The following is a 27,799-nucleotide window of genomic DNA, read 5'->3' as shown; positions in this document are numbered from 1 at the left end:
TGTCCAATATACATATAAGCGCAAGCCAAGCGCGATTCGATTGCATACGCGGCAATCACTAAAGTGAATAAGTTGCATTGAAACGTGGCATAATAATGAATAGCGAAAAGAATACATATACAGTATTTTTATATAAACAAATATTTTTCCCTGCGATTTTTTATATGTCACGTGCAATCTCTTTAAAAAGATTTTATTTTTTATATGTCACGTGCAATCTCTTTAAAAAGATTTTATTTTTTATATGTCACGTGCAATCTCTTTAAAAAGATTAATATTTAATTATGACGATACACACGCGAAAATGTGGCCATTGAAAACGTATTTTTCGCCTTTTATATATATATGTATAAAGAATAAAATCTTTGATAGAAATAAAAGATGCAAGAATGTTTTCGATGTGGTCGCACTTTTGTGTGTATCGTGTCGACTTTAACGACACGCAGTAACGGCGGATGTGCTCCTATATTTGAACGGAAGCTGCGCTCGAATCGATTGCAACACGATAGTCAACGTTAAGTGGAATTGAGAGGATCGTAACGTGGCACGGAGTTGTTTCGCCGACAGTGGCGATTGATCTCACTGCTGCCGCCATTTCGATGATTGCACTGATTGATAGCTGTTCTCTTGTCCGTGTGTAAGCACGATCCGACGACTACTGATGGCGATCCCGATCCCGCGGTATCGATTCCAAGTACACACGATTTTAATAAAATTTATAAGAGCGCGGAAATATATTTCGATAGCGTAAAAAGCACATTATTATAACAACTGCAGTATTCAAATATTTTTATAGCTGACAGTGAATGATCTCTCTCCGATTATAATAATCGCGCGGTAACATTTCTTTAACTTTTGAAGTAGACAATTTCAACGGAAATTAAAAAGAGAAACTTATCACAAAATTCCTTTTAAAAAAATCAAAATATAATCCTATCTGAAGTATTTAATCTGATACAATGGCTTCGAAATTTATAATAAATTATTGAAAGACGGAAATATTCGCTTCCTCCAATGATGAAACTTTAAAAGTTCCATAAATTTTTGGCGCGAGAATACTTTTCTCTCTTAAATAAGTAAATTTTGCGTAGCGCTTCCGATCACGCCACTTTCGTCCGACAAATCCGTGACAGTTACGTGATTATAGACAAAGTTCGAAAACTAATTTCTCGCCGGCCTATTAATTTGGGCCGCTCGGCTGGATCAACGACACATGTCGTTAGCGCGATATAAATCCCTTGTCCATTTTATGCAGTTAAAAATTTATCATCACGCGTCTTTTTGGCGTTGTGATAAAGTGCACGGCGTGTCACGGAGCATGTGATGAAATTTGCATGGGAAAGAAGGGTATGCCGCGCGGGAACAACGTATGAGGCTCCGCGGGGAAATCTCTGCTCGATATTCGCTGACGGCACATATCTTTCGAGAAAGAAAGCGTATCTCGCGTATGTACACGAAATACTAAACCCGCAATGTAACGCGACGTAAATTCTTGCGTACGCGTATCTTCCTCTTTTATATTTTTTTTTACAAAATTGTTTTTATTACAAAAATATTAATATTTACAGAATTGTATTGTTTTATAATTAGAGAGAGAATCATCTTTTGATTGTAATGTAATAATCGCAAAGCTTTTTTTTCTGGCTCGAGATAGACGAGAGCAATTTTTGAGACGCAGGCATTCTTTTGTCGCGGTTGTACAACGCGTACTGCGGACTTCAATGCAGAAACTGCGGCGTAACGAGGTGAAACGCGTAACTTTACTGCAGCCAGAAGATTCGCGGCACGATAATTATTATGCACGCGCGTACAAACGGCACACTCGGCGAACTCGTAAACTAATGCGCATTGTTCAGCCCTGCGAAATTGATAAACGGACGGCCGTTTTTCACGTCGCGATATAACTTCGGCTTAACAAGGATGGAATTGAATTCGCGTTCTGTAGTATTACGTTGCTGATTGCGCTAATTAGCACTAATATTGCCCAATAATTGATAGAAAAATGTGCAAAACGCGCATCTGAGAAACAATACGTGCATTCCCAACAATAACCAGTACATCAATAATTAATTTACATACACATTTCTTGTCGCATACACTCCATGCATTCCATAAGGACATTTGATAATTTTTAAATGGTAACATATTATTATAAAATTTTTATAAAATCGTGTATTGATGTTTTTCAATATTATATGTATGGTACACTTATCATACCGTGAAACGCATGTGTCCTACGCAGTAATCTTAATAGTTTCTTAAATGTTCTTTTATCTCAAAACTATTATTTTATATTTATATTAAGACTACTATTCTATTCGTTATTACATCAGCCTGACAAAATTACAATCATATAATAAGAGAGAGAGAGAAAATGGAGAATATCTGATATGTATGAGTGTACAAAACAAATACGCCCTGTATATATTTACAGAATAATTACAATAGTCATAATCGCTTTCTTTTTTCATTTTTTGGAAATTATTTAATGGAAATTTTACCACATTTGCATGTTCATTTTATTTACTTAATTTTTGCTTTGTTTGCTGCTTTTTTAACAGTAATTTTTAGTCTTATAAAAAAATATAAAATATATAAATAAAACTATTAGTAGAGTGGAGTACATGCAATCCATGCGAATGAAAAGTCATTAAAAATAAATTTAACACAAAATGTTAAGTTAAATTACGTTTACAAAAATTATTACAAAAAGTATATTAGCCGTATAAATATTATAATGCATACGTAATTTCTCTTTGAAAGAATAAAAAACATAGAATAATTGTAAATAATTATATGTTATTAAATTAAAGACGGATTTGTGTGAATAATTAAGTTATTGGATCTTCTTATAAATTTATTCATTATAAATAATTCATTATAAGAAAAGAAATCACTGTAATTGAATTTTACGATATAAATTTAAAAGCTCCTTTCGTACAATTAATTTAAATGATTGAGAAGCCACTGGATAGCGGAGGCTCAAGACTGTCCGTCAAAAGCAACAGGTTGCAACATATCACGTGCATCGGTCAGTCGATAAAACCGCAAATGGCTCTACGATCTCAGCTTGGATCGGGAAAATCATGATAGATTCGTTTATTGTTAGAGTAAATATTTGTGAGATGAGTATATCCATTCAATCGATATCAATTGCTGTCGATTCTTTCGCAATTCATAGTATACAGAGTCATAGTATATAGAGTACTATATAAAATAACATTTAATTTTTCATTATTTTTAATGCATATTAATGTTGTTAATCTTAATAATCATATTTGTATAATATAACTATTACTATGCACTCATTTTAATAAATCTTAGTAAATTAATAATAAAGCAACTTCATTTTTATTGCTCGCCTGCGTAATGAACAGAAAAAAATTGCCGCATAGAAAATTATAAAAACATTAGAAAAATTAAATAAACTATACAGATTTATTTTTCTTCTGATATTTTATTAAATGTTTGTATTTATGAAATTGCAAAATTTAATTAATAGAGTTTTAATTTATTATTATTCACATAATAGTGACTTGAGAAATGTAGCTTCTTCCTGTGTAATATTGAAAATAATTTTTAAAGGCATCTATTGTGATATTACTAAAAGATCAGTATTACTCTACTATCTAATATCCGATGGTAAATAACTTGATAATTATATCGTGTTTAACTTTTACGAGAAAAAATCCACCAAAAATTAATTTAGAATTCGCTATTCGTTAAGTTCTGAGATAAAATCCGCTAAAATCCTTCTACGTTTAATATTACATAAACTTATAGATTAAATCCCAAATCCACAAATTTTCTCTGTAGAAAAATTAAATGGGAAATGTTGGTATAAATTTGTAACTATTGAGTTAAAGTTTGTGCATAATGCAATTTTTATAGAATGCTTTCTATTTAATATACAGTTTACAAATATATAATGTTAAACGTACGTGTGTGTGTGTGTGTGTGTGTGTTATTAATAATTGTTAAAAGTAGCATATTTCACATAAATATAATTTATTTTTAATTTTTTGATAAAACTATTTGCATCGTTACTTAGAACCTGTTATATCAATTTTATTTGTATTAAATTCATATTCGAAATGATATTTATCAATAAAATAAAAGTCGATACTTTAAAGTACTTTTTAGGGACATAGTTATAAAATCATTATGATTTTTCTCAGTAAACTTAAAAACGCAGCTACTATTATAAGAAAGAACGTAAACTTTATTTAGCAAGCAGAAAACGATTTACAAAAGTAAATTCTCTCTTTTTCTCCTTCCCCCTTTCTTTTTCTTTTTCTCTCGTCCCTATAAAAACTTTCTTCGCAGAAGTTATCAAAAGCAATCGTCGATGATCGAGTCAGAAATAGAAACCACATGTAATTTTGTTCGTCTATCATCATCGGATTGAATTAAAAAAAAAAAAGATATTCGATAAGAAATATTTGTAGGAGATAAATGTTCTAATCTTTAACTGGAAATTGCGCGATAAATTGTTTATATTTCCTTTTTCACATATTAATTCTTTCAGTACCAAGTTATTTGTACTATTATTCAGAGACGACATTATTAAAAGATAATTTAAGACGCGCGCGTTCCATATTTTCGCTCGCATTTTTCTTTGTACACCAGACGATTAATAATTCTCGCTCTTTATTCCCGCGCATGAGGCCATATCGGCAGACATTTGGAGAGGGCTCGTTTTCTCATATCCGCCGAAGAATGGATTCCATGCGACACGGCTGTGGGTCACACGTTCACGACCTCTTCGGAAACGGGATAAGCTGCCGTCGCCGCAATGGAAAAGTAGTGATACACACAGATCACGTGCGCGACCCTCGGAACGGGCGAACGAAGTTTTCGGATTCACTTTCCGTCCGCGCGAGTTAATTTATGTCGTAAAACAAATAATATAAACCAGTTGTGAGTACACTGCCTTTCTCGAATGCGAAGAGAGAACGATATCTCGCCGCCAATTTGCGACGTTTAATTCGATCTCGCGATTGTATAATAATACAAATTAATTATTAGGCTCATTTTCGAGACGCTAATTGCGCTAAAGTCAATCATTGGGAACTTTATCGCTTTATTTTACGCCACTGATTCAGCTGTATGCATAAATTTTTTCATTTTTAATTTTATTCTATTAATTCTTTCCATTTTTATCGAAAAAAAACATCATTTATATAAAAATAAAATGTTTGTTAAGGACGAATGTTCAGCTGCGAAAATTGTTCACCGAGTACTGAGTACAGATTTACTGCAGCTGTTACCGAACGGCTATGGAAGGGGTTGAATAAGTGTTCGTGCCGGATGTTTCATCATTTTCCACGGCGAAATCGTGACGCAATCAGCACTTCTATTTTAGTACCAAAAGCAATATCATCTAGCACGTAACAGATTTAGGGATGTGTATTGTAATCTAACATAGTTGACAATTTAAGTCTCTATACAAACTGACAATTATTTGCGCACCGTTTCAATTTCCGACGGTACAATTTCCGAAATTTCCGATCGCGAAAGATGATTTTTTTTTAGTGTAGAGAATATGTATCTGGCATCTCCTTTCTACCTATACTTCTTTAGAGTAGCTTTATTCAGAGATCAGACTTATTAGCACAAAAACGAAGAATCATTCTGATATAAAAATATTCAGATAGTTAAGATTTTCAACTAGTTTAAAATAGCATCATCAATTGTTACAGTTGTTAACCTAATGATTCATTTTTCACTAATTTTCCAGTTCACTAATTTTCCAGTCTAACAAGTAATTTATAGTCACATTTTGCACTATGCAGCCAAAATTATAAAATATCATCCGATAGCATCGAATATTTCATTATTTGATAATAAATTTTTCATATTATGTTAAAATTGCAGGTAATCATTTTATAATACATATCTGATAACACTAAACGTACTATTTTACAACAAATGCATTTTTCTTTTAAAATCCCGAAATATTAAAAATCCCGTTATATAATTCTTCGCGCTGGAAAATCAAATATATTTGCCATTCGCAGATATTTAAACTAAATCTATGGTAGCTAGGGTAAATTTCTTCCAGTACGTGACACAGCATATTAAAGGACTTCTTGCATAATCTCGCGATTTGCGAATGTTATTTCACCCAAATATTAAATTTAATTTTTGAAAATATCTTTATTTATTATATGAAAGTTTTAATGTATATATGTAACAATTATCAATGATAAATTATTATATTTTAAATAACATATAAGAAGAAGTACTTAATAATATATTTTTTTTTAATATATGATATTATTATAAAATTAATAAAAATTTATATAAATATGTGTGCATTTAATGAAATTAAATTTTATTATAAATGTGTATTTTTGACTAGATATTTTTCATCTATTTTTCTTCTTTATTCTATTCGTCGCAATGTACATATCAAAGACGAGCAAGAAACGAAACCATCATTAAGAAAATAAGAGCGGTTCTTCTCTTCTCTTGATGAATAAACTCATTTATTACATTAGAACCCACGATCGCGTGACTAAAAATAAAAATATGTCATTATTGTCTCACGCAAGCCCACGTTTTGTGTTTTACGTCATAATCTAAGTATTATTAAACGAATAAAAATCTTTGCAAGATTGGTTTTTTTTCCAGAAAAAGAGAGAAAGATTTAAAAGATAGAAAAAATATATTACACGAACAATAATTTTTGTATTCGTAATCCGAGTAATTTAACAGAGCGATTCTAGTGACGCATTTCATTAAAAGGCAGGATATTCACCGATATCCTGTGATACTACATGATATCACGCGCACCTTGTTTTTTCCGGCGAGATTCACATTTTTCAAAAATTTTATCGTCACGCATGCCAGCGAATGGATCGTAATACCCGATTTAAAAAAAATCAAAGTGCAGACTAATCAATTAAAAAATAAACACTAATGAGTAAAGTAGAAGAAAGGAGGGCTGCTAATCAAGCGTTAACTTTATTGCCGCTATTATTTATAATGTAATAAATGATAAATCGCGCGCGCGAACGCAAGCTGGCATAATGCGATAAATAGCGCGTTATCCCTACGTTAACCATTCATTTATCTTGTTCGCGATGCGATGGTTTGACGCCGTTGTGTGATAGTGATGAATTATGGTTACGCGGACAGTTAATTTAACGTACAACGACGAAAGTCCGGGAAAGTTTTCGCGGTACGTGACCTGCCATAGTAAACGGTAATATGGCGCCGGAGCTCGCACAAATGCCGCGTATTTTCCCGTTCAAATATAACAGATCCAGTTTACGGCCTCCGGCGCATCTTTGACGCTATATGCGTCATTCGCCACCATCGCGGATACGACGCGACGAAGTGAATTGAATGCGAGAGTCGACGGAAACCCCGCGGCTTCCTCCTGCCGCCGTCACCCTCGTCGTCGTCGTCGTCGTCGTCGTTGTCACCCCGGTCCCATTAGCCAGCTTTCTTCCACTTGCGAATTGCATCACGCCGTATGCGAAATCGAATTGCGGCACGCGCACTCTCCGAGAGAGCGCACTTCCATCCGATTTTATGGTAGACGGCGACTGATGGAAATGAACAAGGACCGCAAGGATAATTTTGAAAATCGCATTTATCACACAAGGTGTGGCTCTAATTTATTTCACTTTATTCAAAACCGCACCGTTCTATTTTCTGAAAGTATATTTATGCGGATGGTATAAATAAAGTTTACATTTTTGAAGGTGAACGAATAAGCTGACATTTAACGCGCAACAATTTTCTTTGACGAAATTTGTGAAATAAGATAATCTGGAAGTTACATAATTTGGAATCTTAAAGAGTTTGAAGTAATAAATAATAGTCAGGATTAGACACAAGGTTTATTTTCAAGACAGTTGTAATTAATCGGAGATTTACAAGAGCTTTTCTTTCACGCGCGCCATATTTATCATCCGGCATATTTCCAAGCCATTTATGTAATATCTCGCGCTATTTCTAAAAAGATTATGCAATGCGCATGCAAATCTGCATCGACTATGCAAATTTCATCGAGCCACTCGCTCTTATTTTCGGCCAATCGCGTTTAGCACGTCCCGGCTTAACCAAGGATTTACAGATCGCGAAACCCTCTTTTGGCAGGCACTTCCACAGCCTATTTCGCCGAGGTTTTAACCCTGGGGTGCCCTTGGGAATATAGTCCTTCTTCCTTAAAATCCCTTGAATTTCTCGAAACCGACCGGTCAGGCTGGTTTTAACTATTTAAGCTTTCTACTCGGGGTGCCAAATTGTTTAGTTTGAATAATAATATCCACTTATTTGCTTGATATTTTCCGCAGCTGTGGCGATAATTAGAAATAAAATTATTACACATTTATCACGAAACTGTTTTAGAAATCTAATTATAAAGGAGTTATAATGTCGAACAAAAGAACATTTAAATATTTTCCACTTTTCGCGCTCAAAATGTGCTATATTTTAAATTACTTTTTCTCTTCATATTGAACTTTCTCTGAAAGCTGTAGGAAGTAACATTAAGATAACTTTAAAAAAGTGATCGTTGGAATAAAAAAATTGAAATTGTGTTCTCTTTGTCTTTTCTTACTTATTATATTATACTGTTAATATTTAAATACTTATTATATAATGTTGTTAAAATTTTTCCACACACATTAAAAGAATGTATATATACATATACGTTAAACGTAAAGCGCTCATGAGTTGAAAGATTATCGCTCCATCTCTCACACTGATTGTAGAATCTCATTTTTGTCCCCAATTTGAAATTCCACGGAAGCAAAAAGTTTTCTGACAGAAAATGGATGTTGGAAAATGCTTTAACTTTGATAAACTATGCCGCACGATCATGATGGACTTTGAAAATTATTTTAATTAAGCACTTTCAACAACCGTTCAAACTGTGATAAGGAATTCGATAAATCAGTATGAATAACTTTGTAGTTTGTACAACTAACAAGGAATTTACATCGATCCCTGAATACTATTCCGATATGTGTAAAAAATATCAAAAGACAAAATGATTATAACAATAATATCTAAATATTGTTATATTAATCTGATTCTGAGTTTTATGCCACACACAAAATCATTACGTTAAATGTTTGTTTCGTAAGAAAAGCAATCATGTAAGTTTATTAATTTATTAATTGACACGAGCATGACGATATGACAATATATTTTTAATTATTCAATTAACAGAAGAGAGAGGATTTATATCTCCGTAAATTACAGTTGTCTCTCTCTTTCCTTCTCTCCCTCCATGTTATTATTTTTGTCTTCGTGAATAATTCATGAGAGTCTAATACCTATCTATTTGAGAACCAATGCGCGTCTCAGAAACAACAAAACCGGTGCTTTTTACGCTAAAATCTTCAAACAAAATATCATTCTTGGCACGTATTTTATGCTACAATACATATTCGAGAAATTGTTATAGATTATATGTCAAGTTTTTATAATACGGATTTATTATACGTCACTCTTTTTTGAAAATAACACAACCCTGTAATTATTTCTCAGAAATAATAAAACATATTAAATAGAAATATATTATAACAATATTTCAGTACATCTAAAATTACCACCAAAGTACAACCTCTTGTGACAATGAACAAACATAGTTAAAAGTTTGTTATTCATAATGACACAATTCTTCTATAAAATAAAATTCTTCTATAAAATAAAAATTCTTCTATAGATGAAATAAAAATACACAAATTTGACATATTAACTTAAAATCTGCAATCATAAATTTAAAATGGCAACTATTTATTTGTCTTTCTCATATTTAAAGCAAGGATACATTTGATTTTCTATCGAATTCAGAGAGAAAGAGAGAGTGAATATGCGTGTTGATGTATTATTTCGTGTTTGTTTAGCATGTGATGCAAAATTGCAAAGCATTCATAATATAGGACCACAAATGGAAGCAGGTCAAAGGTCACGCGAAAATCAATCTAGATTATCCGGTGAAACAATTTTTGCGTTTGCCAAAAATTTATCGCATACGCTTCGAGAGGGGGAGGAATCGATAAATCGCGCGCCCATTAATAATACTGCACATAATAAAATGCAGGATGCATGATATGGCGTTCTAAATTTTCAGGCGATTACACTTGCATAGTATTGTGTTAAACTTTCAATCGCAAATAACAAATTAAATCAAACATTTCGCAACTTGACATAAAATTGTACAACAACTGTATTTGTATTTCGCATTGAAAAATAGAATCATAAAATGACGAAAATAAAAATCTGATTAAAGATAAAACAAATCTTGAGAAAATTTTAATCGCAATCTTTCGTTGATAATAATATAATCGTTGGTACATATTTTTTTAATCAAAATTTTAATCAAACGATAAAAACAAGATGCAACTATAAAAAACTATAAGATACACGGTCAGAATAAAATTTCTTGAGAACGTGCGAGCCAATATAACGTATATGCAGTTTCTCCGATGTGCGGGGAAGGCTATAATTTAGATCACCGCCGTTTCGAAAATCGCTTCGCAAAGTATAACCAATGCGGCAGTATTTCAGAAGCTCTTCCGAAAGTGAAGAAAGCGTCGGTTGCCGAGTGTGGATGACGTAAATGCACGGAGTATTAATGCGAGGACGTGCCACGGAATCTGGATCTGTCGTAATGATGCATCGTGAATCATGTATGTTTAATGTATGCGCGTAATTTTGCGGTTACGCGTGAGACGCTTTCGTTATTTAAGGAATGTAATTACGATTAATAAGAAAAGATTATAGTTTTGAAAAATAACAGATATATTTAATTGTGACAGTTATAAGATGTAATTTCTCCCAAAGGATATGTGATTTACAGCTGAAAAAGTTCGCGGAACAATCGGATATGTATATTATTTCGTACAAGATTAAAATTTGCAAGGCAATTTAATCTTTTCATATATTTCGCATTCGAGATGTTATTTTCTTAATATCAGTATATTACTCATCCCAGTTATGCTAATAATCTCCGCAAAATTGCACTGTAGATTTGTTTGCAAAAGAAATTGCCGTATAAAATTCTGAGTCCGTTGTTAGAAACGGATTCTCTTGCGAGAGAATTCAATAAAGAAGAGATGAGACTTCTGCGTCATTATTCTAAAGTAAAATTCGCAATAATGCGGCTGGTAGAAATAAAAAAAAAAAAAAAAAAAAAGAAACCAATTGTATCAGAAATGCATCTATATGTTGCGAAAGCCACTCATATTCCACCTTCATTTCCAATTCGATTTCACTAAGACCTTGAGTTATTATCGATTCTGCAGTTGCAATTGGTTATTTAAGCCCTGGCTTAGATTGTAAAGAACAGCTCGATGAAAAAAGAACACGATTCATTATTACTGGAAAAACTTGGTTATAAAGAAGGTTATAAAGAAAAAAGTGAAAAAAATTGAAAACTTAATTTCATATTCATGAAAAATATAAAAAACAATTTTTGATTATTCTTTTTATTACACGCGAGTTATACAAAATATATATTTTCATTCAGAAAAATAAACTTTCTTATCATAGTATACAAATTCTTATATAGCCGTATTAGATATCACAATTGTAAAATAAATATATCTATATAAGTGCCAACTTTATTAAATGCAAATTCGTTATTTAAATTTGACAATAAAATTAACATTTTGATAAATAAACATTAAGATATCAAGATAGTTTTCAAGTTTAAAATGATTGAAAGAATTAAAGCAGAGAAACGAATATAGAATATAAATATAGTAAGTAGACTTTATGCTTTATTAAACTTCAAATGAATTTTGATAAGATTTAAATTTGACATTTAGTTACAAATAGATTATTTTAATGTTGTCAATTAAGAAATACGAAATGGCTTCATTTAATATTTCATAAAAGAGAGAGATTTTTTTATCTCAGATTCAAATAAGAAATATGACTTTAATAAAAGATAAAAATCAGTCCGTATATTTATTTCATTATGTCATTCGCGACTCCACAAGCATCGTTCTCCCATAAACACGTAAACTAAAGACAAAGAAGCAGAAGTGGTAAAATTTACAATGGCCTAACAAAATTAGGATGCTTACGTGACTCTCAACACAAATTGCGAAAGCTAGTTACTTTCACATTTAAGGTAGTGTACATTCCCTCAGAGCCGATTTGTTAAGCTACACTTATCTACAAGACAAACTCATCGTAAGATAAGGCTAAGCAGCCCTAAGGGAATGTATGTCGAAATATATTGCGCACATTGACGATAACGCTACGAATTTCCTTCCCGTTCGTCGGCGGAGAAACGTCGGTCGGTCCGTGTGCTAGAATCGCCGCACGTGCACACTCACGGTCGAAGAAACGAGATAGTCGGAGTACCATTGCAAGTGAGCTCTGAAACTCGGCTAATCTCCAGACTAAGTACTATTCCACTGCAGAACACTATTGAAACTTAGTCCTGAAGCAGGCGTACCGGTTCCAGGAGCGAAATTGTTCACGATCTCGTGCACTATGGCTGTGCGAGCACCATGAAAAGGAGTACTCCGAATGAATAATCAATTTCCCTTAATTTTGTTGAAAAGAATTACGTCGTACAAGGTGGAATGTATTTCTGTATAAAATTACAAGTAGACCTCTCTCTATAATTTTGTCGCGTGAAGAGAGAGATCGTATTATAAATCAAATAAAGTAGGCTTGAGAATGGTGCACGTGACAACAAGACGACCGTATAACAACGCGCTATATATCGCAAAATTCGGCGCTTATTTTTCGCAAATTGCTTTGCGTGTCGTCGCAATATCTCCCGAAATGTGACAAATCACGACAGATATTATTACAGTGCATATCGTCTCTAATCTAGACATTAATTTGATTTTCACAGTATCGCAAAAAGGAAGAGTTAATACGATATAACAATTTTATTCTTTAAATAAAACCTTTCAATTTTATGCGACAATAGTCCATTCAGCAAAATTAATTCAAAATTACTTTTTTTTATTAAAATAAGAGGTAAACCTTTTATTCATCAAATAAAATCTTTCAATTTTCTGCGACGATAGTCCATTCGGCAAAATTAATTCAAAATATAAAATATAGAATAGATACATATTTAGTGTGAATTTATATTGTAAAATACATTTAATATATATTTCGAGGCAACAATGAATAAATTGTTACACGGTATATGGTATCTTCGCAACGCATGTCTCCGCGCGACGTGTTATTGTCAATCAACGCACGTGCTCATCTTGTTGTCATTCGCGCAGCGGCAGTCGAAGGAGAAAGTAGTGGCGTGAGTCGCTCCGTTGCTTATTATTTCGCGAAATACCATCGCAATAAGTAAATCATTTCTCATAATTAGTATGATTACTACTCGTATATGTAACTCATAAGCGACGATCATTTATCGAAGCAAAAATAATAGTGATTTCGAGAGATTAATGTATATACGCATATCGCGCGTATATTGATTTTTAATTCAATATATTTTTGGATAGTTCATCACATCACTTAATTAATCATTAACTCGATTACTCGCGTAATATCGGGTAATATTAGTTAATGATATTATTCGCAAAATCTCGGACAGTATAATGGTTTGGTTGATTTCGCAATCGATTATCGCAACGCGCGTTCAATTAGAATCTAATTCATTTAATCAAATTAACATCTATGTCATATCTAATTATAATAATAACACATTTTAATATTCGTTAATCTTGTGTTAAAAAGTGTTTGTACATTGATAATTTATTAAAACGCGTAATTACAAACGTTTTATTCGATCAAAATTTACTGCGCGAGTAATCGACAAAAAATAGCGACACATTTTCAGACATCACATTCTTCGGAATTTATTTTTGATTCTAATAGCTTTGTGCAATCATAGTTTTTTACGTTGTTCTCCCATTGAAATACAATTTATACGCGATTAACGTCAAGAATGCCGCATAAAATGCCGCGCAAATGTTGCATTCTAGTGATTAATACGCACGTGATTGTAATTACTTGTATTTTCGCGAGTTTATAAATTTTGTATGCTATGAAGCAATAACAACAGAGAGAGAATACAGATAATTTAATTGCTTTCGGAAAATTAAAGGTTGATATAAAATAATAATACTAAACTACACAAATAATTTCGTGATTAAAATAAGACAAAATTTAATTTTTAAGTATTAATATTTAATTTTATATGCAACACAGTAGTCTATTCATCAAAATAAATTTGAAATACAAGATATAAAATAATATAACATGAATCTTGTAAGAAATAGCAACACGTCCTTTTGTTTGCATCTCGTAAAACTAGTTTTCCTTTAATTAAGAATTTATATATTATAAAACATTAAATATTTTGGAGCGGTCGAAATAAATTGTTACGGTATTTGGCATTTGTAGCGTATGGCATATTATTATTATTACCAAACATGCGCTGCTGTCATGTACGACGAGACTTGAAGGAAAAAATTATAGTTTTGCATATCATTGGATTATTTTTCGGGAAACGTGATTATTTTTTATTTTATTATAATTAGCTATTAGCGATTTATAAATAACGTGAATAGTGTATTCGTTTTTAGTATCGCGAATGGTTTGTCTTGATTTCAGGAGTACCGTGCAAATTGTCGCGCGTTTATTTTCGTCAAACCGCAACTAGTTAATTGTGTCTTAATTAATTTGGAAGTACCGTGCAAAATATTGTGCGTCCGTTTTCAGCGGACAGTTTACGCGCGACGAGTCATATTTTTGCGAGTGCAATGAACTCTGTCAATGCAGTGCGCGAATGCAACGAACTTTATCAGTTCAGTGTGCGAGTGTAACGAACCTGTACAACCCCGATGACAATTTGAGAGGAGAAGCAATCCTGGGGTGTATATAAATTATTTTATTTTTTGTTTGTTGCTTGTGAGAAATTAATTCTTCGTTTAGTTTCGCGCGATAATTGTGTTCGTTTACATGACTTCTTGTAATATGCATATGTAAAAAATATTCTGTTTTTTATTTTAAAAAACTTAAAATATTTATCATAAAATAATAATAAATTTATAATAAAAATATTACAATATTGTACAAGAGATTTATAATTATTTAAATGATTTATATAAAAAATTAAAGATTTTGACTTATCGTGTTCTATAAAAATCTATATCTAAAAATAACCGGGTTTTTACTTTTTTTAATTAATGTTTATTTTAAAAAACGCGAATAAAAGAGCTTAATTGTCCGCAATAATTATTTTTTGGAATATTTATTATTCTAGACATTATATTATAATTTATATATTTGTATGTTACAGATCAACATGGTATGCTACAATTCTGCTGTTGGACGTCATACCAGTGAGTTATGAATTATAATTATTTTATATAATTTTATATAATGGATTCTGTGAAAATTATACATATCATATACAATATGTACGTGTAAAATATATATATGTATAAGAAATATCAGAAAAGAGCAGTATCACAAAAAAGAATTAAAATAAATAATTAAAATAAAGAATTAAAATTTTCTCTTTATCAATATATAAAAGTTTAAGTTTGCAATAAAATAACATATCTAACGATAATAAAAATAATTTATATTTATAACAGGGTAGTTGTAAATTAATCGACCAAACCAGCCAATAAATTTTGTTTATTTAATACAAATTACGACGTTTCGACCGTTTAAATTAAATTTAATTATTATTTCAGTTCATACTTGAAAAGGACCACAACCATATGGTCGAAATGTCGTAATTTGTATTAAATAAACAAAATTTATTGGCTAGTTTGGTCGATTAATTTACAACTACCCTGTTGATTAATGTACTAGCGATATAAAAATAACTCATAAAAAAAAAAATTTTTATATTTATAAATTGTTTAATATATCTAAATTTATTGTTTTTATTTCTACAAATATTATTATATTAAAAGATAATATTGATAATTTAAATTAAGCGTAATAAGAATAAATAAGTGTAAACAAATATAATATTTCACAGATCCATTGCCTTTTGAAATGAGATAAGACGTATATGAACAAATATATATATTTCAATTCATGAATATTTACGGGTGTAAAAGAGAAATGAGATCTCTGCATGAAGCCGGTTTTATCGATATTCGTCTGAAGATAATTTCGATAAACGATATCTCGATAACATACGAAGAGTTATACATATAAAATTATACGTACAGTTTTTGCATATTTATTTATTGATGATTATGCTTTTATATCAAGTGACGTACGTGTAAGATATGTCTGAATCTTTATGAAAAAATAAACTGCAGCGCTTTTTCCTACTTGTCGTAGAGAAAAATGGAGATACAATATCGCGCGCGCCACGTCAACTCCCTACAATTAAATTTTCGCCAATTAATTCAATGTGCGATGACATTAAAAACTTCTTATTGATTGTTTGAAAATAAAGTTAAAGTATATTATCACAGTATATGCAGGATCTAAAGGATTTTTTATGATGAAATAAAAGAGAGGAAAGAGAAAAATGTGGCTAAGTTTTTTTTAAACACACTAAACTAATCTAAATAAATGGCCAGACAATTTTAAATACATATATTGCACACATTAAACACATATAGCGATAAATATTTCTAGAAGTCCTTATAATTTTTACTACAAAATTGCAAGCAGAGAACTTTATTTCTTAATAGAATTGCTTTAACGAAATTTTAATTTGAGGCTTGCTTATTAAAATGCTTAATGTTGAAAATTAAAAAGTACTTTCTGCTGCATTTGTGGTAATTACGGTAATCTTAAGATGATTCTACATCTTACAAGCGAATCATTAGTTTGCGCCCATTATACACGAATAAAATTTATCTACCTCGATATGTAAGATGACTTTGCAAATAAATAACAACTGAATAAATTGTTATTTCGCACATGCATTTTTCATTTGATTGGACTTTACAGATAGTCGCAATATTATGCAGTGATACGCAAAATATATCCGAAATATGCAGAAGCGATAGACAGTGACACGTATACATTGTACATGAGTGCAGATGCAGTAACGTACGTGCAACGATACGCTATCTAGATACAGTACGTGCATAGATGCAATATACACACGCTGATTTGTATTCCGCGATGCAAATATCTTTTGAATCATATAAGGACATAACGTATTTTAATAATCACTGCTCCATGCACTCCGAGGCGTGCAAACGTGCGACGAGTTCAAATAATTTCTCGTTACTGTTAAATTATATATTTACATATCTACGATATAGAGAAAACATACAGTAACGTTGATAAGAGAGTGGATAGAATACTATTATTATTATTATTATTGTCGGGAAAGTAATCGCATAAAATATTAAACAAATATAAAAAAAATTTATTTGAAGAGTATATCTTTTGTCGTAAAAATAATCTTTTTTTTCATTTTTTATATATAAATTAGCACCATTTTGTCTCCCTCTCAATATAACCGCCGAAACATTATTATTAGATCCTAATACGATCACAATACCGCGCTCGCATCCCTTGCCACTCGATATCCTTCTCGGTAGTTTATCGCGCATCCCCCGGCGCTGCGTCGAAAATTGCAGCGTGCAACGTGGAAGATAAACGGTGCACACGCTCGTGTACGTGCACGCTATTTATATTCGGGGTATATGTACATACGCGTGTGCACACCGCGAAGCTGGCGATATTGCCTTTCTCGATTGAAATGGGGTAGCTGAGGGTGCAGCAAAACTAGCTGCCGTGGAGCCAGCCGACTATACGGATTTCGGAAATTAAAAGCTTCCTGTTTCGCGCATACGAGAAGAGGATTCGGTCGTTGTCTTTTTGAGGAAGTCGTGCTTCACCGCCGTTTGACCTCTTGCCATCGAATCGGCGCGAACCGCGGAAATGGAGGGAAAAACAATATGATAGGGTTTACGAGTGCTGAAGATAATTGCTCTAGTACTTTGGATTATTTCCCTATAACTATATGAACTAATTGTGCTATAATAAATCCAAAATTTATTTGAGAGAAAATTAAAATAACTCATTATTAAATAGCAATATAATTAATGAAAGCATTTAGATGGTTCTTGCATTAAAGAATAATTTAAAAAATTAAGAGAAGTAAATATATATATATGTATTTAAATATAGAATATATATATTCAATTCTGATTTTCTTCAATTTATAATTTATAATATACATATATAAACCCAAGTCTTTGAATTAATTTGAAGCTGATTTTTTTATTTTTCCTTAAAATATGCTTCTGCAAATTTTTATATATAATTAAATAAAAAGAAATAGTTTCCTATAATTTCGGAAACATATATGTTATGTGTTTAATGTATATAAGAAGTAAAAAGATATATTCTTTTAATTAATTATGATTATATAGAAATGTGCTTTGCAAGATATAAATACGAGTTTAAAAGCCATATAATGATATAAATATTTTTAATCAAAAGCACGCAAACAGTCGAGATTAGCAATTTTCTGGAGACGATCTCGACACTATTATCCCGATTTATAATGTCTGCGGAACTAAGCGGAACTTGAGCGTCGATCTGTGACATTGATCGGTGCACGCGATTCATCTACGACCAACTTGGGACCGAAACTTTGGAATTTCGTCGGTCTGTACGCTATTTATTATACTGACACGTCTACGAATCGCAGCATTGCGGTAACCGAGCTTGGTTTACTATAACGTTATTTTTTACCATAAGCATGCATTGCTTATAAAAATGTGCATACGTCACAGTAACGTACGCTCAAATCTATTATATTATATAAAGTATTATATATGTAATGAAATCAAAACATACAACCACACTTTTCTTAATAATAGGATCTACGTAGACAGAGTATCGCGCAAAGTAGTAAAGAAATAAATACTTTTATATTTCTTTTTAAATCCTTCAATTGATATTAATAAAGCAGAAGTGATATTAATAAAGCACAAAGTGATATTAATAAAGTTCTTCACATACGTAAAGCAATCTGATGAATAAACTTAGTAATTTTAAATCGAGGGCGAGTTTAATCAATTGTAAAAAGTAAGAAAATTTTAATACGCGTAGTTATTTTTATAATGAAAATCATGAACTTTAACTATATAAACGTTAACACGCTTTATTATCTTAACATGCTCAAGAATATACGTGTTATTGTCACACAATTATTCAAGATGTCTAATATGCGAGTGTCCTATTATGAGGACAAAACATGTTTATATATGTAGTGCACATCTTAATACATCTACCTGAACGCGTTAAATTTATATAATACCATCACAGTAATTAATACTAATAATTATTCGCGCAAATTATAATTTGCGCAAATTGCATAGCAATACAATGAAATGCGTAGGTTGCTAAAGTAAACGTTATTAATTCTGACTACTCGACTTCTTGAAATTTCGAAGACTGATATTGATCATCACATAGAAGCTTTTAATTAATCGGATAATAATTAGACAACGGCTGATGAAATTAAAAGAAAATGATCATCACAGTCTAAATATAAAAAGTCTCGAATAGCCTTTCAGAAAGAAAAGAGAACGAAAAAATTTTGAAAAAAAAATACAAGATATCTGAAGATTTAGATATATATAAGATATATATATAAAGTAAGATATACATATATAAAAAAATATTTAAAAAGGTAACACATTTTATACATTCTTAATTAATGTTAACATGAAACACAAATATATAAGCTGCATCTAAGTAACAAAAAAAATAGACTTCATATTCTATTACGAGCAATGATATATAATTTATGACGCGAACAATTGAAAGCGCCGAAAACCCGAAGGAAAATCGATCTGATGTCGGATGAAGAAGTTGAAGAAAATAGTGTTGGACACTTACGACGTCGATTATTTGCATGAGCGTGAGGCCGAAGCTCAGCGGAAGGGGATCGGACTCGTTGCCCACCGGCCGCTCCAGCACATTGTACGACTCCAGCAGATCGTTCAGCAGCCGCTTCTCGTGTAAACCGCCACTTACCAGCCCTGCCCAATTACAATCAGTAGTGAGTGAGAAGTTGCGCGCAATCAGTCGCAACGATCACCTCGTCCTTGTCGCCGACGTCGCAACGCCTCGCTTCGGGAAAAGGCGCAAGAAATGGGAGCGGGAAAACGTAGGAATGATTAAAAATTGTCTCTCTCTCTCTCTCTTTTTCTCTCTTTCTCTCCTTTTCTATATTTTTCTACCCATGTCCGAGCAGAGTTTATCTTCTTAGGACTGCGAGCCCAGACCTACCCTAGCTATTTAGTATCTACCCATCCCCTTTGCTACTGTAACCACCCCGGTCCAAAGCTTTCGACTACTTTCCGCGAATATACAACTTCGCAACTACTCTCTTTCTCTCTCTCTGTCTCTCAATTCTCATCTCCCTTTTTCTATTCCTCCACCTCTTTCGTTATTTCTTCGTCGCTTGTTGTCTCTCACTCTTTTTCTCTGTAAATCTCTGTCTTCTTGCCCCTTTCTCACTTGCTTTCTACCATTACGACCTGCAGTTTATCTTTCTTGAATAAATCACTTCTTTGTCTTTCTTCCTTTACCCTATCGCTTTTTATTAGACGGTTCTTCCTCTCTCTCTCTCTCTCTCTCTCTGTCTGCCTATTTTTTCCTTTCCTCTACTTTTTTTATTTATCTTTAACTTTACCATCTTCTTTCCCTCCCTTCTCCCCCCTCTCTTTCTTTCTTTTTCTGTTTCCTTTTTTTATGTATTCCATTATGTTACGAAACGTTTTGTTCAGTTAAAGTAAGTACGCGAAAGTTTATGGTTCATAAAATTTAGTAAGTTTCAGATAAGAGTCTAGTACTAATAAATTTAAAGTTTTTACGTCTTAAAATGTTTATTACACACTTAAACAAATCTAACATACTCAATTGAACAGAATTAACTATATAGAGAGCAATTATAAAATCTTTATTTGTATAAAATCTTTTTATCTATTATAAATACTTTATATAATATTTTTCTTTATATATTTGTGTGAAATATATATTCAGAAGACAAATCAAATTTAGCTTCATCTTTATTACTGTTATCCCAAGGACACGCATATGCCAAAGAGACGATATAAAAATATAAGTTAACTATTTAGATGCGATGCTAGGAATTCGCGCTGTAATAGTTAATACATACTAGGCCGAACGTTCAATGGATTAAAGCACAGATTAGTGAACTATTCGGCCTTGTATTGTAAATAGCTACATCGATGTATCGAGGATCTGATACTTGAACCAAAGTTTCATATTGCGGCCGGGAGTTTATCGACACTTATCGACATCTCAGGAAGTAAGATACCGTAAAGTTTAACTAGCTTAAAGCTGAACAAGTATAACGGTGACCTTTCATCAATCATAATCCAAACGGAAAGTAATGTCAAAATATTTACATTCAAATATTTAACGATATTACATGATTGTTTGCAATGTAAAATTGATTTATATTTTTACTAGAGTAGAGAACACATTTATAAATAATCACTGAACATGCATTATCTCATCAAATATCTCTTGATTTTACTTAATCTTCTTTTTCAAGTTTGTAATTATTAATAGCTAAGTTCAATAATCAGTTTTTAAACATCTTGATAATAAAATTTTAAAATAAAATTATTAAAATATAATGACTTAAAATTAAACCAGAATCCTTATTTTATTTTGCTTCTAAATCGAAAACTATTAATATACGGTGCTTTCTTGATATTGAAACAAAAAAAGAATTCTCTGTTATATTCGACTTCCGTTACACGGAAGGAAGAACATGATACTCGCAATACACTTTGTAGAAATAACGAGAAACGATATAATTAATGCAAAGTCTTGTTCTCATCTCTAGAATCGCATCGACAACTGTAAAATCCGCGCTTGTTGCACTTCGTGTCGTTAGCATTTGCGTTTCCGTTGGAGGACGAGCAAAATTTGCATTACGTATACGCATTTACATTATAGCCCGCCCACGAAAGTCGGAACAAAGGTGCAAGAATACAAATTTAAACGGTGTGAGGCGAATCTGCAGTCAAGAAAAAATATGCGTAATTAAAGCAGGAACATCCCTGCGCTGCATAAATTCTTTCACAAAAGGCGCGATAATGCCGTGATCATAAACCGTTTCTCTTATATTAACATAATCTGTGAGATACTATCAGAGTACCATATTAAAAAAATTAACTTTTTGTGTCATAATTATATAATGGAGTTACAAAATTAATATAGTGTGTTTTATTAGACTATAATAATAATTTTGCTCTCTCTCTCTCTCTCACTCTCTTTCTCTCTATTATGACACAGTAACTTTATAAAAATCTATTTCATGATTTGTCGAGGATAATGTAATATTTTCAAAGCTAAAAAAATGAACGAAGAAGAAAGTTTAATATATTTCAGTAGATAGGATTCTCTCGCTTTATTTTTACCAATACACCTAAATTTCACGAATGCAAAGTATTAGATACGAGTACATTTCCTCGCGACTGGCGGCATCTCGTCGCATCCTTGCGCAGAATGATGAAAAATGCACGTGCCAGTTTCTTCTCGGCGCTTTCGAGAAATTCTCGTTATCCGCGCGGCATCGTTCCATTTCTGTCGCACATGTAAAGAAAACGCCACTACGTAAACCAAATTGTAAAACTCTTAGACATACGGCATCCTTGGGAAATACGGTGGATAATTGAATTCATGAATGTTAAAGAAAGAGAGAGCGGAATAAATGCGACTTTAAGACTTTATAGATACACTATCGCGTAACAATCGAGTTAAAAAATAATATTTTTTGTTAATTATTTGCATTTAATTATTTTAATTATTTTAATTATTTAATTCACAATATAATGAAAAAGACGGAAAGAATAATTTTTATATAGATATATATCTCAGAATTTCAAATTCTTTACACACACTACAAACGCAATTTTCTGGATTGTCTATTAAAACAGAAATTCAATTTTATACGCAATTTTGCAGAGGATAGGGCTCTTTATTTTAATCAATAAACTGGATTAGGGCTTATTCTTGAAAATACAAGAGATTAAAATCTCGAAAGCTTTATATGGGAGACATTCTAGCGTACTCTAATCACCGGAGTAAAAACGTCTCGACATTCTGAGTTCCGCGTTGAGGCTGTGGCTTAATGATAACATTTTATCTTTCGGTAGAGTAAGAGTTTTAAGTTTCATACACGGCCATTCACACGGAATTCCGCGGTTACGGTGCATTTTATTCCACTTTCTTCGCAGAAGATCGGACGATTTTATAACGCCGAGCGCGCATGAAACGAAGAAAAGAATCGCTGACGCGCCTGAACATCGCATGATATTTTTTATTCCAAGGAAAATTAATTTTAGCTGGCAAAGATGATCATCAAGAAATTATTTTTGTCGATAAATATATAAAATGCGCGATAATATGGACCATATGTGAGTAATATCTCGATCATAATAATTTCGTAAATAAGACTGTTTTAAACATTTTCATTTTCTATTTCTCACTTTTTTTATAAAAATAAAAGTAAGATTATATTGTGAATAATTTTAATATGAATTATTCCAAAGTCTTTTTATTGGTATACAACACAAAACTTTTACAACAAATTTTAATAAGTATACTGTTGGAATTAGTATATAATTAAACAAAATATTTGCTAATTAGAAGAAATAAGATTATATGTGCGTGCAAACAATTGAACAAACAATTACAAATTATTTTTATTTGAAAGAGACTTATATGTAGACGCTTTCTCCGATGAAACCCTACGTAAAAGTTCGCGGGAATTCACACAAAGGACATTAATAAGATCTCTGCGTGTATAAGAACTAAAACTTCTTCTAAGGCCGACTTCCACACAATTCTTATCAGGATTTGAATTGTGGTAAGTGCAGGACTCAGTATTCTTCGAGGTATAAATAAAGATTACGTCGCAAGTCTTGCCAGAATTACTAAGATGGAAGATTTGAAAAATGAATTCGGGAATATTTTTTCACCGGACATACACGGCATCATAAATAAAAATTTTACATTTACTCATGGAATTCTACGATCCATTACGCATAACATATTATATATTATGCCATATAATAGATGGATATCAAGAGATGAAAATTTATACGAGAATCTCTTGGACAAAATGACAACAACGAACAATATAGTAACACAATTTCAAAAGTAGTGTCACTTTCGACCAGGAATTACAATTCTATAGCATGCACTGCATTGTTTGCGTACTGCTGCAAATTATCGAACGAACCAAAGTGCATCAAAACTGAAATACGCGTCCATTTTTAACGCTTTACAAAACAAATTGTCCCTTTTTTTTATTATTTTACATAGCAAACGGTTGACAGTTTGACGAATTTTTGAAATATTGACTTTTATTCCCGTCGATAAGAGAAGACTTCGTCATAGTACGTGAGATAAATCTGAAGCTATAAAACATCTATGTCTGTACCTTATTCATGCCGGATTTTTGCCATAAATCTACACTACCATAAAACTCTGATAAGACGGCGATCAATAAAATATCATGAAATTGCTAAAGAATTTTTTCCTCGTTAAACTCTTGTCACGTTTTGCAATAGATACATAATACTTTTATGTATAAAATATGCGATGTTTTTGTTGATATTGCATAATAGTAACTGACTCTCTCTCTCTCTCTCTCTGTCATGATATGAATACGCAACACAAATAAAGAAATTTATTTGTTTAATGACTGAGAAACAACGTGCTTTACATAGGATGTAATTATTCTCAACAATTTATTGCATTATAAAGAATTCCAAGAATTGTAGAATATAATGATAAACAACAAATAAATAATTTCAATTCATATGGTCCTCATTTTGTAGACATATTTATTTTATGCACTGACAGCAAACATCAGCGAAATCAATCGTATTGTATAATATAATATATAAGTATTATAAAGATATTTATAAATATATAAATTACATTTATACTCTGTCACACACGCTTGCATTAATGTGCCACATTAAGTAGTGCTACCAATGTCGACTTGTTGTTTTAGAGCCAAAAATTTATTTAACAAGTTAAACAAATGAAGAATCGCTTCCAAATTATCTCGTAATTTTAATTTCAGATAAACTTTATTGCAAACTTATTTGAAAACGAAATCTTGATTTTACAGACTTTACGAAGATTTTTTATAAGAAAGATTTAAAAAAAGGAATAAAAAGATATGAATTCTAATTATATATAAATATGATTTGGCTGTAGAATAGAATTAATTCTATATGCATCCTATAATACATACATAGACACGTATAAGCACATACATATGCATTATATAATATATATAATACATGTGTGTGTAGGATGCATATATGAAATTTACATGAACTGCGGAATATCTGGGACTTGGTGAACGAGATCTCGGCAAATACCGCAGAATACGCCGAATAATTGGAATATCACAATGGGCGTTGTGCATTGCGATCGCAGGCAGATAACGGTCAATGCAAATCGATCTTATGATAACGACTGTTGATGATTTCGTACTGGGTGCTCGTCTCCCAGAGTTTACTCCGACATTTGGGCCTGATTTTGCGGTTAATTCGCCATCGGGACATAGTCATCGCTGGCATCCAGCTGCGTCGGCCGACGTAGATTATGGTCGTTACAGTAAACGTCACAAACGATTATGTGGCGAGACAAATGTTGCGTTTATGCGGACAATTCCCATTATAAACAGAACTACAAGATGAGAAGCCCTTTTCGGTTTGATTATAATTATGAGCGATCCGAAATGTCTATTAATTTTCCAGTTTAATTACAAAATCCTTGGTATTCTATTTTCGATATTGAAACAAATGTTATTTTTACAGTTCTATATATGGTTAGAGAATATTATAATGATTATTCTAATATTTAATTTTCTATTTAGTTGTGGAAAGCGTTAAAAATAAGTATAAAATTATGAAATGCCTGAACAAACTATGAGTATATAATGAATTTATCGTACTAAAAGAACACAATGCAATTGCGAATAAGTTTACAGAATTAAAAGATAACCGCGAAATGGTTGTTCTACATTAAATCTTTGCGTAAATAATGTCAAGTGAATAGGGCAATCTGTTATTGAATTGCATTTGGAAAATTAAAAGTTTGCTGACACATATTGATATGAATATTTTTACTTGCTTTGGAGAACTTATTCCTGAAGTTTGCCCGATATTTTACTAACATCTTATATATACATATATTATATATATATATGCATATATGTGCTATGGTGCACAACAATGTATAATTTTCACTAGAGACATCAACAAACACTGTGTCGCCAGTGAATTTACGTATTAGCTAAATATGTAAGTTGTAACTGTGTTGAGAGGGGTTTCGCGATATTTAAAGAAAATAATTTATTTTTATTTACAAAGTAAATAAATATATTTTTTCGATTTTTATTTGTTGGATAAAATAAAATCTGATAGTGAAATAATAAACTTGGGACGACAATAACGCAGCTTCAAATCCGGCACTAGACATCGCTTATCGGGAGTTGTTTAATACCGGAAAGATTCGATAGCGACTATAAAATAGCCTGGCTTTCGGGACGCTGCGTCAGCTAGGCGGTCGATTAATCGCATCCAGTTGCACGCTTAATTGTCGCGATTGCGGTCGACTCGTTTAACAAATCACAATCACCGATTCGAATTCGCCGGACGAGTCTGCGCGATTGCATTAGCATCTCATTACTCTCTCGCGAGCATCTATAATGAGCCTACAATAATTGAATTTCGAGGTATTTTGTATTTTCTCCCGCGAAATCCATGTTTTTGGCGCTTATTCACGAATCAACACGTGCCGCCATCGAGCGAACGTGTCGTACGTCTACAATACGAAAACAGGATACAATGAAGGCTTGTTACGTGACACAACTCCTCTCCGCGTGTAGTTCGCTACCGATTACTAATTAACTCGATTATTACTTTTGAATCGTGACGCGTGGCGAATTTATCTACTACTTTAATGCCCGTATTGTTCGCTCGTGCATCAGTGATCCTCGGTTCATTTCACGGACATTAAATTCCACTAATTGCGAGAGTATTTAAATTTTTACATTTATACCCGATAAATTGTTCTAATTCTGTTTTTTAAATTAAAAATTTAAAGGCGAATAAAATTTGCACAGATAGCATAAATAGAGACCGGAAATAATAACAGTGTTTACTGTCAAAGCTATACCTATAAAGGCAGAATTGCCGTTATTTCACGAAACAAAAGTGTAACCACTCCAGAGAAAAACCATGGATCTAAAAGAAATCTTCCTACTATAATGCAATCTCTCGCAAAGCCTCCGCACGAACTGTCAATTTCTTTTCCCAGTGCACTTAAACTGGTTGTGGATCCGCAAGCTCCGTTGCCAAGCGGAAGTCACGTCCGTGCGAGCAAAATCGATTAAAAACTTTTCTCACTCTGCGCACTGTTGACTCCGTATTCCGAGAGTTATCTTTCGAGAGTTGCACTCCGAGATTTGCATTCTTGTGAAACGCGAATTGCAATATTGCAGATACAGTAAAAAAAAAGGATCGACTGAGTCGAAATATAAATTCAAAGACTTAATAGCGGAAGTAGCTGATTTTTTCAGGAGTATCTTTTTGCATATTATGATAACCGTCACAATAGTCAAAATCGTTCAAATGAGTTTAGCTTTCAAGGTGTTAACTTTTCTACAAGATTTCGGTATGCAAGCTGAAAATATTCGTGGGAGAGATAACACAGATAGATTTGACTCGGATCTTTCTCATGATAGTTGAGACCCTCCATAGATAGTAAGCGTAGGCACTTCCAGATACTTTTTCAACTAAGTTCGTGGCTCGTGTACGGAATTCTT

At 32.2% G+C, this 27,799-nt stretch overlaps 1 protein-coding gene and 1 long non-coding RNA gene across 3 annotated transcripts in view; one reads left to right on the top strand and one right to left on the bottom strand.

The window, feature by feature from the left end:
• Positions 1-27,799, top strand: part of LOC145935306 (uncharacterized) — a 173,623-nt gene that overhangs the window by 85,784 nt on the left and 60,040 nt on the right. The window contains exon 4 of the long non-coding RNA XR_014425195.1: positions 15,260-15,302. This is a non-coding gene — a long non-coding RNA (uncharacterized LOC145935306). The remainder of the gene's footprint in view (positions 1-15,259; positions 15,303-27,799) is intronic.
• Nachra7 (nicotinic acetylcholine receptor alpha7 subunit) overlaps positions 1-27,799 on the bottom strand; it is a 194,245-nt gene that overhangs the window by 116,835 nt on the left and 49,611 nt on the right. Inside the window, exon 2 of one of the 2 annotated variants that reach the window (XM_083036494.1) lies at positions 19,804-19,946. The exons of the other annotated variant lie outside the window; for it this stretch is intronic. Within the exon in view, the coding sequence (XP_082892620.1) occupies positions 19,804-19,946 (143 nt within the window). The remainder of the gene's footprint in view (positions 1-19,803; positions 19,947-27,799) is intronic. 2 annotated transcript variants of the gene reach the window in all.

This window comes from Prenolepis imparis, unplaced genomic scaffold (genome assembly GCF_030444845.1).
Source record: "Prenolepis imparis isolate NDT839.2.m4 unplaced genomic scaffold, iyPreImpa1.0 SCAF_4, whole genome shotgun sequence".
Classification (NCBI taxonomy): domain Eukaryota; kingdom Metazoa; phylum Arthropoda; class Insecta; order Hymenoptera; family Formicidae; genus Prenolepis; species Prenolepis imparis.
The sequence above is the reverse complement of the archived record's forward strand: the minus strand, read 5'-3'. Positions and strand labels throughout refer to the sequence as shown.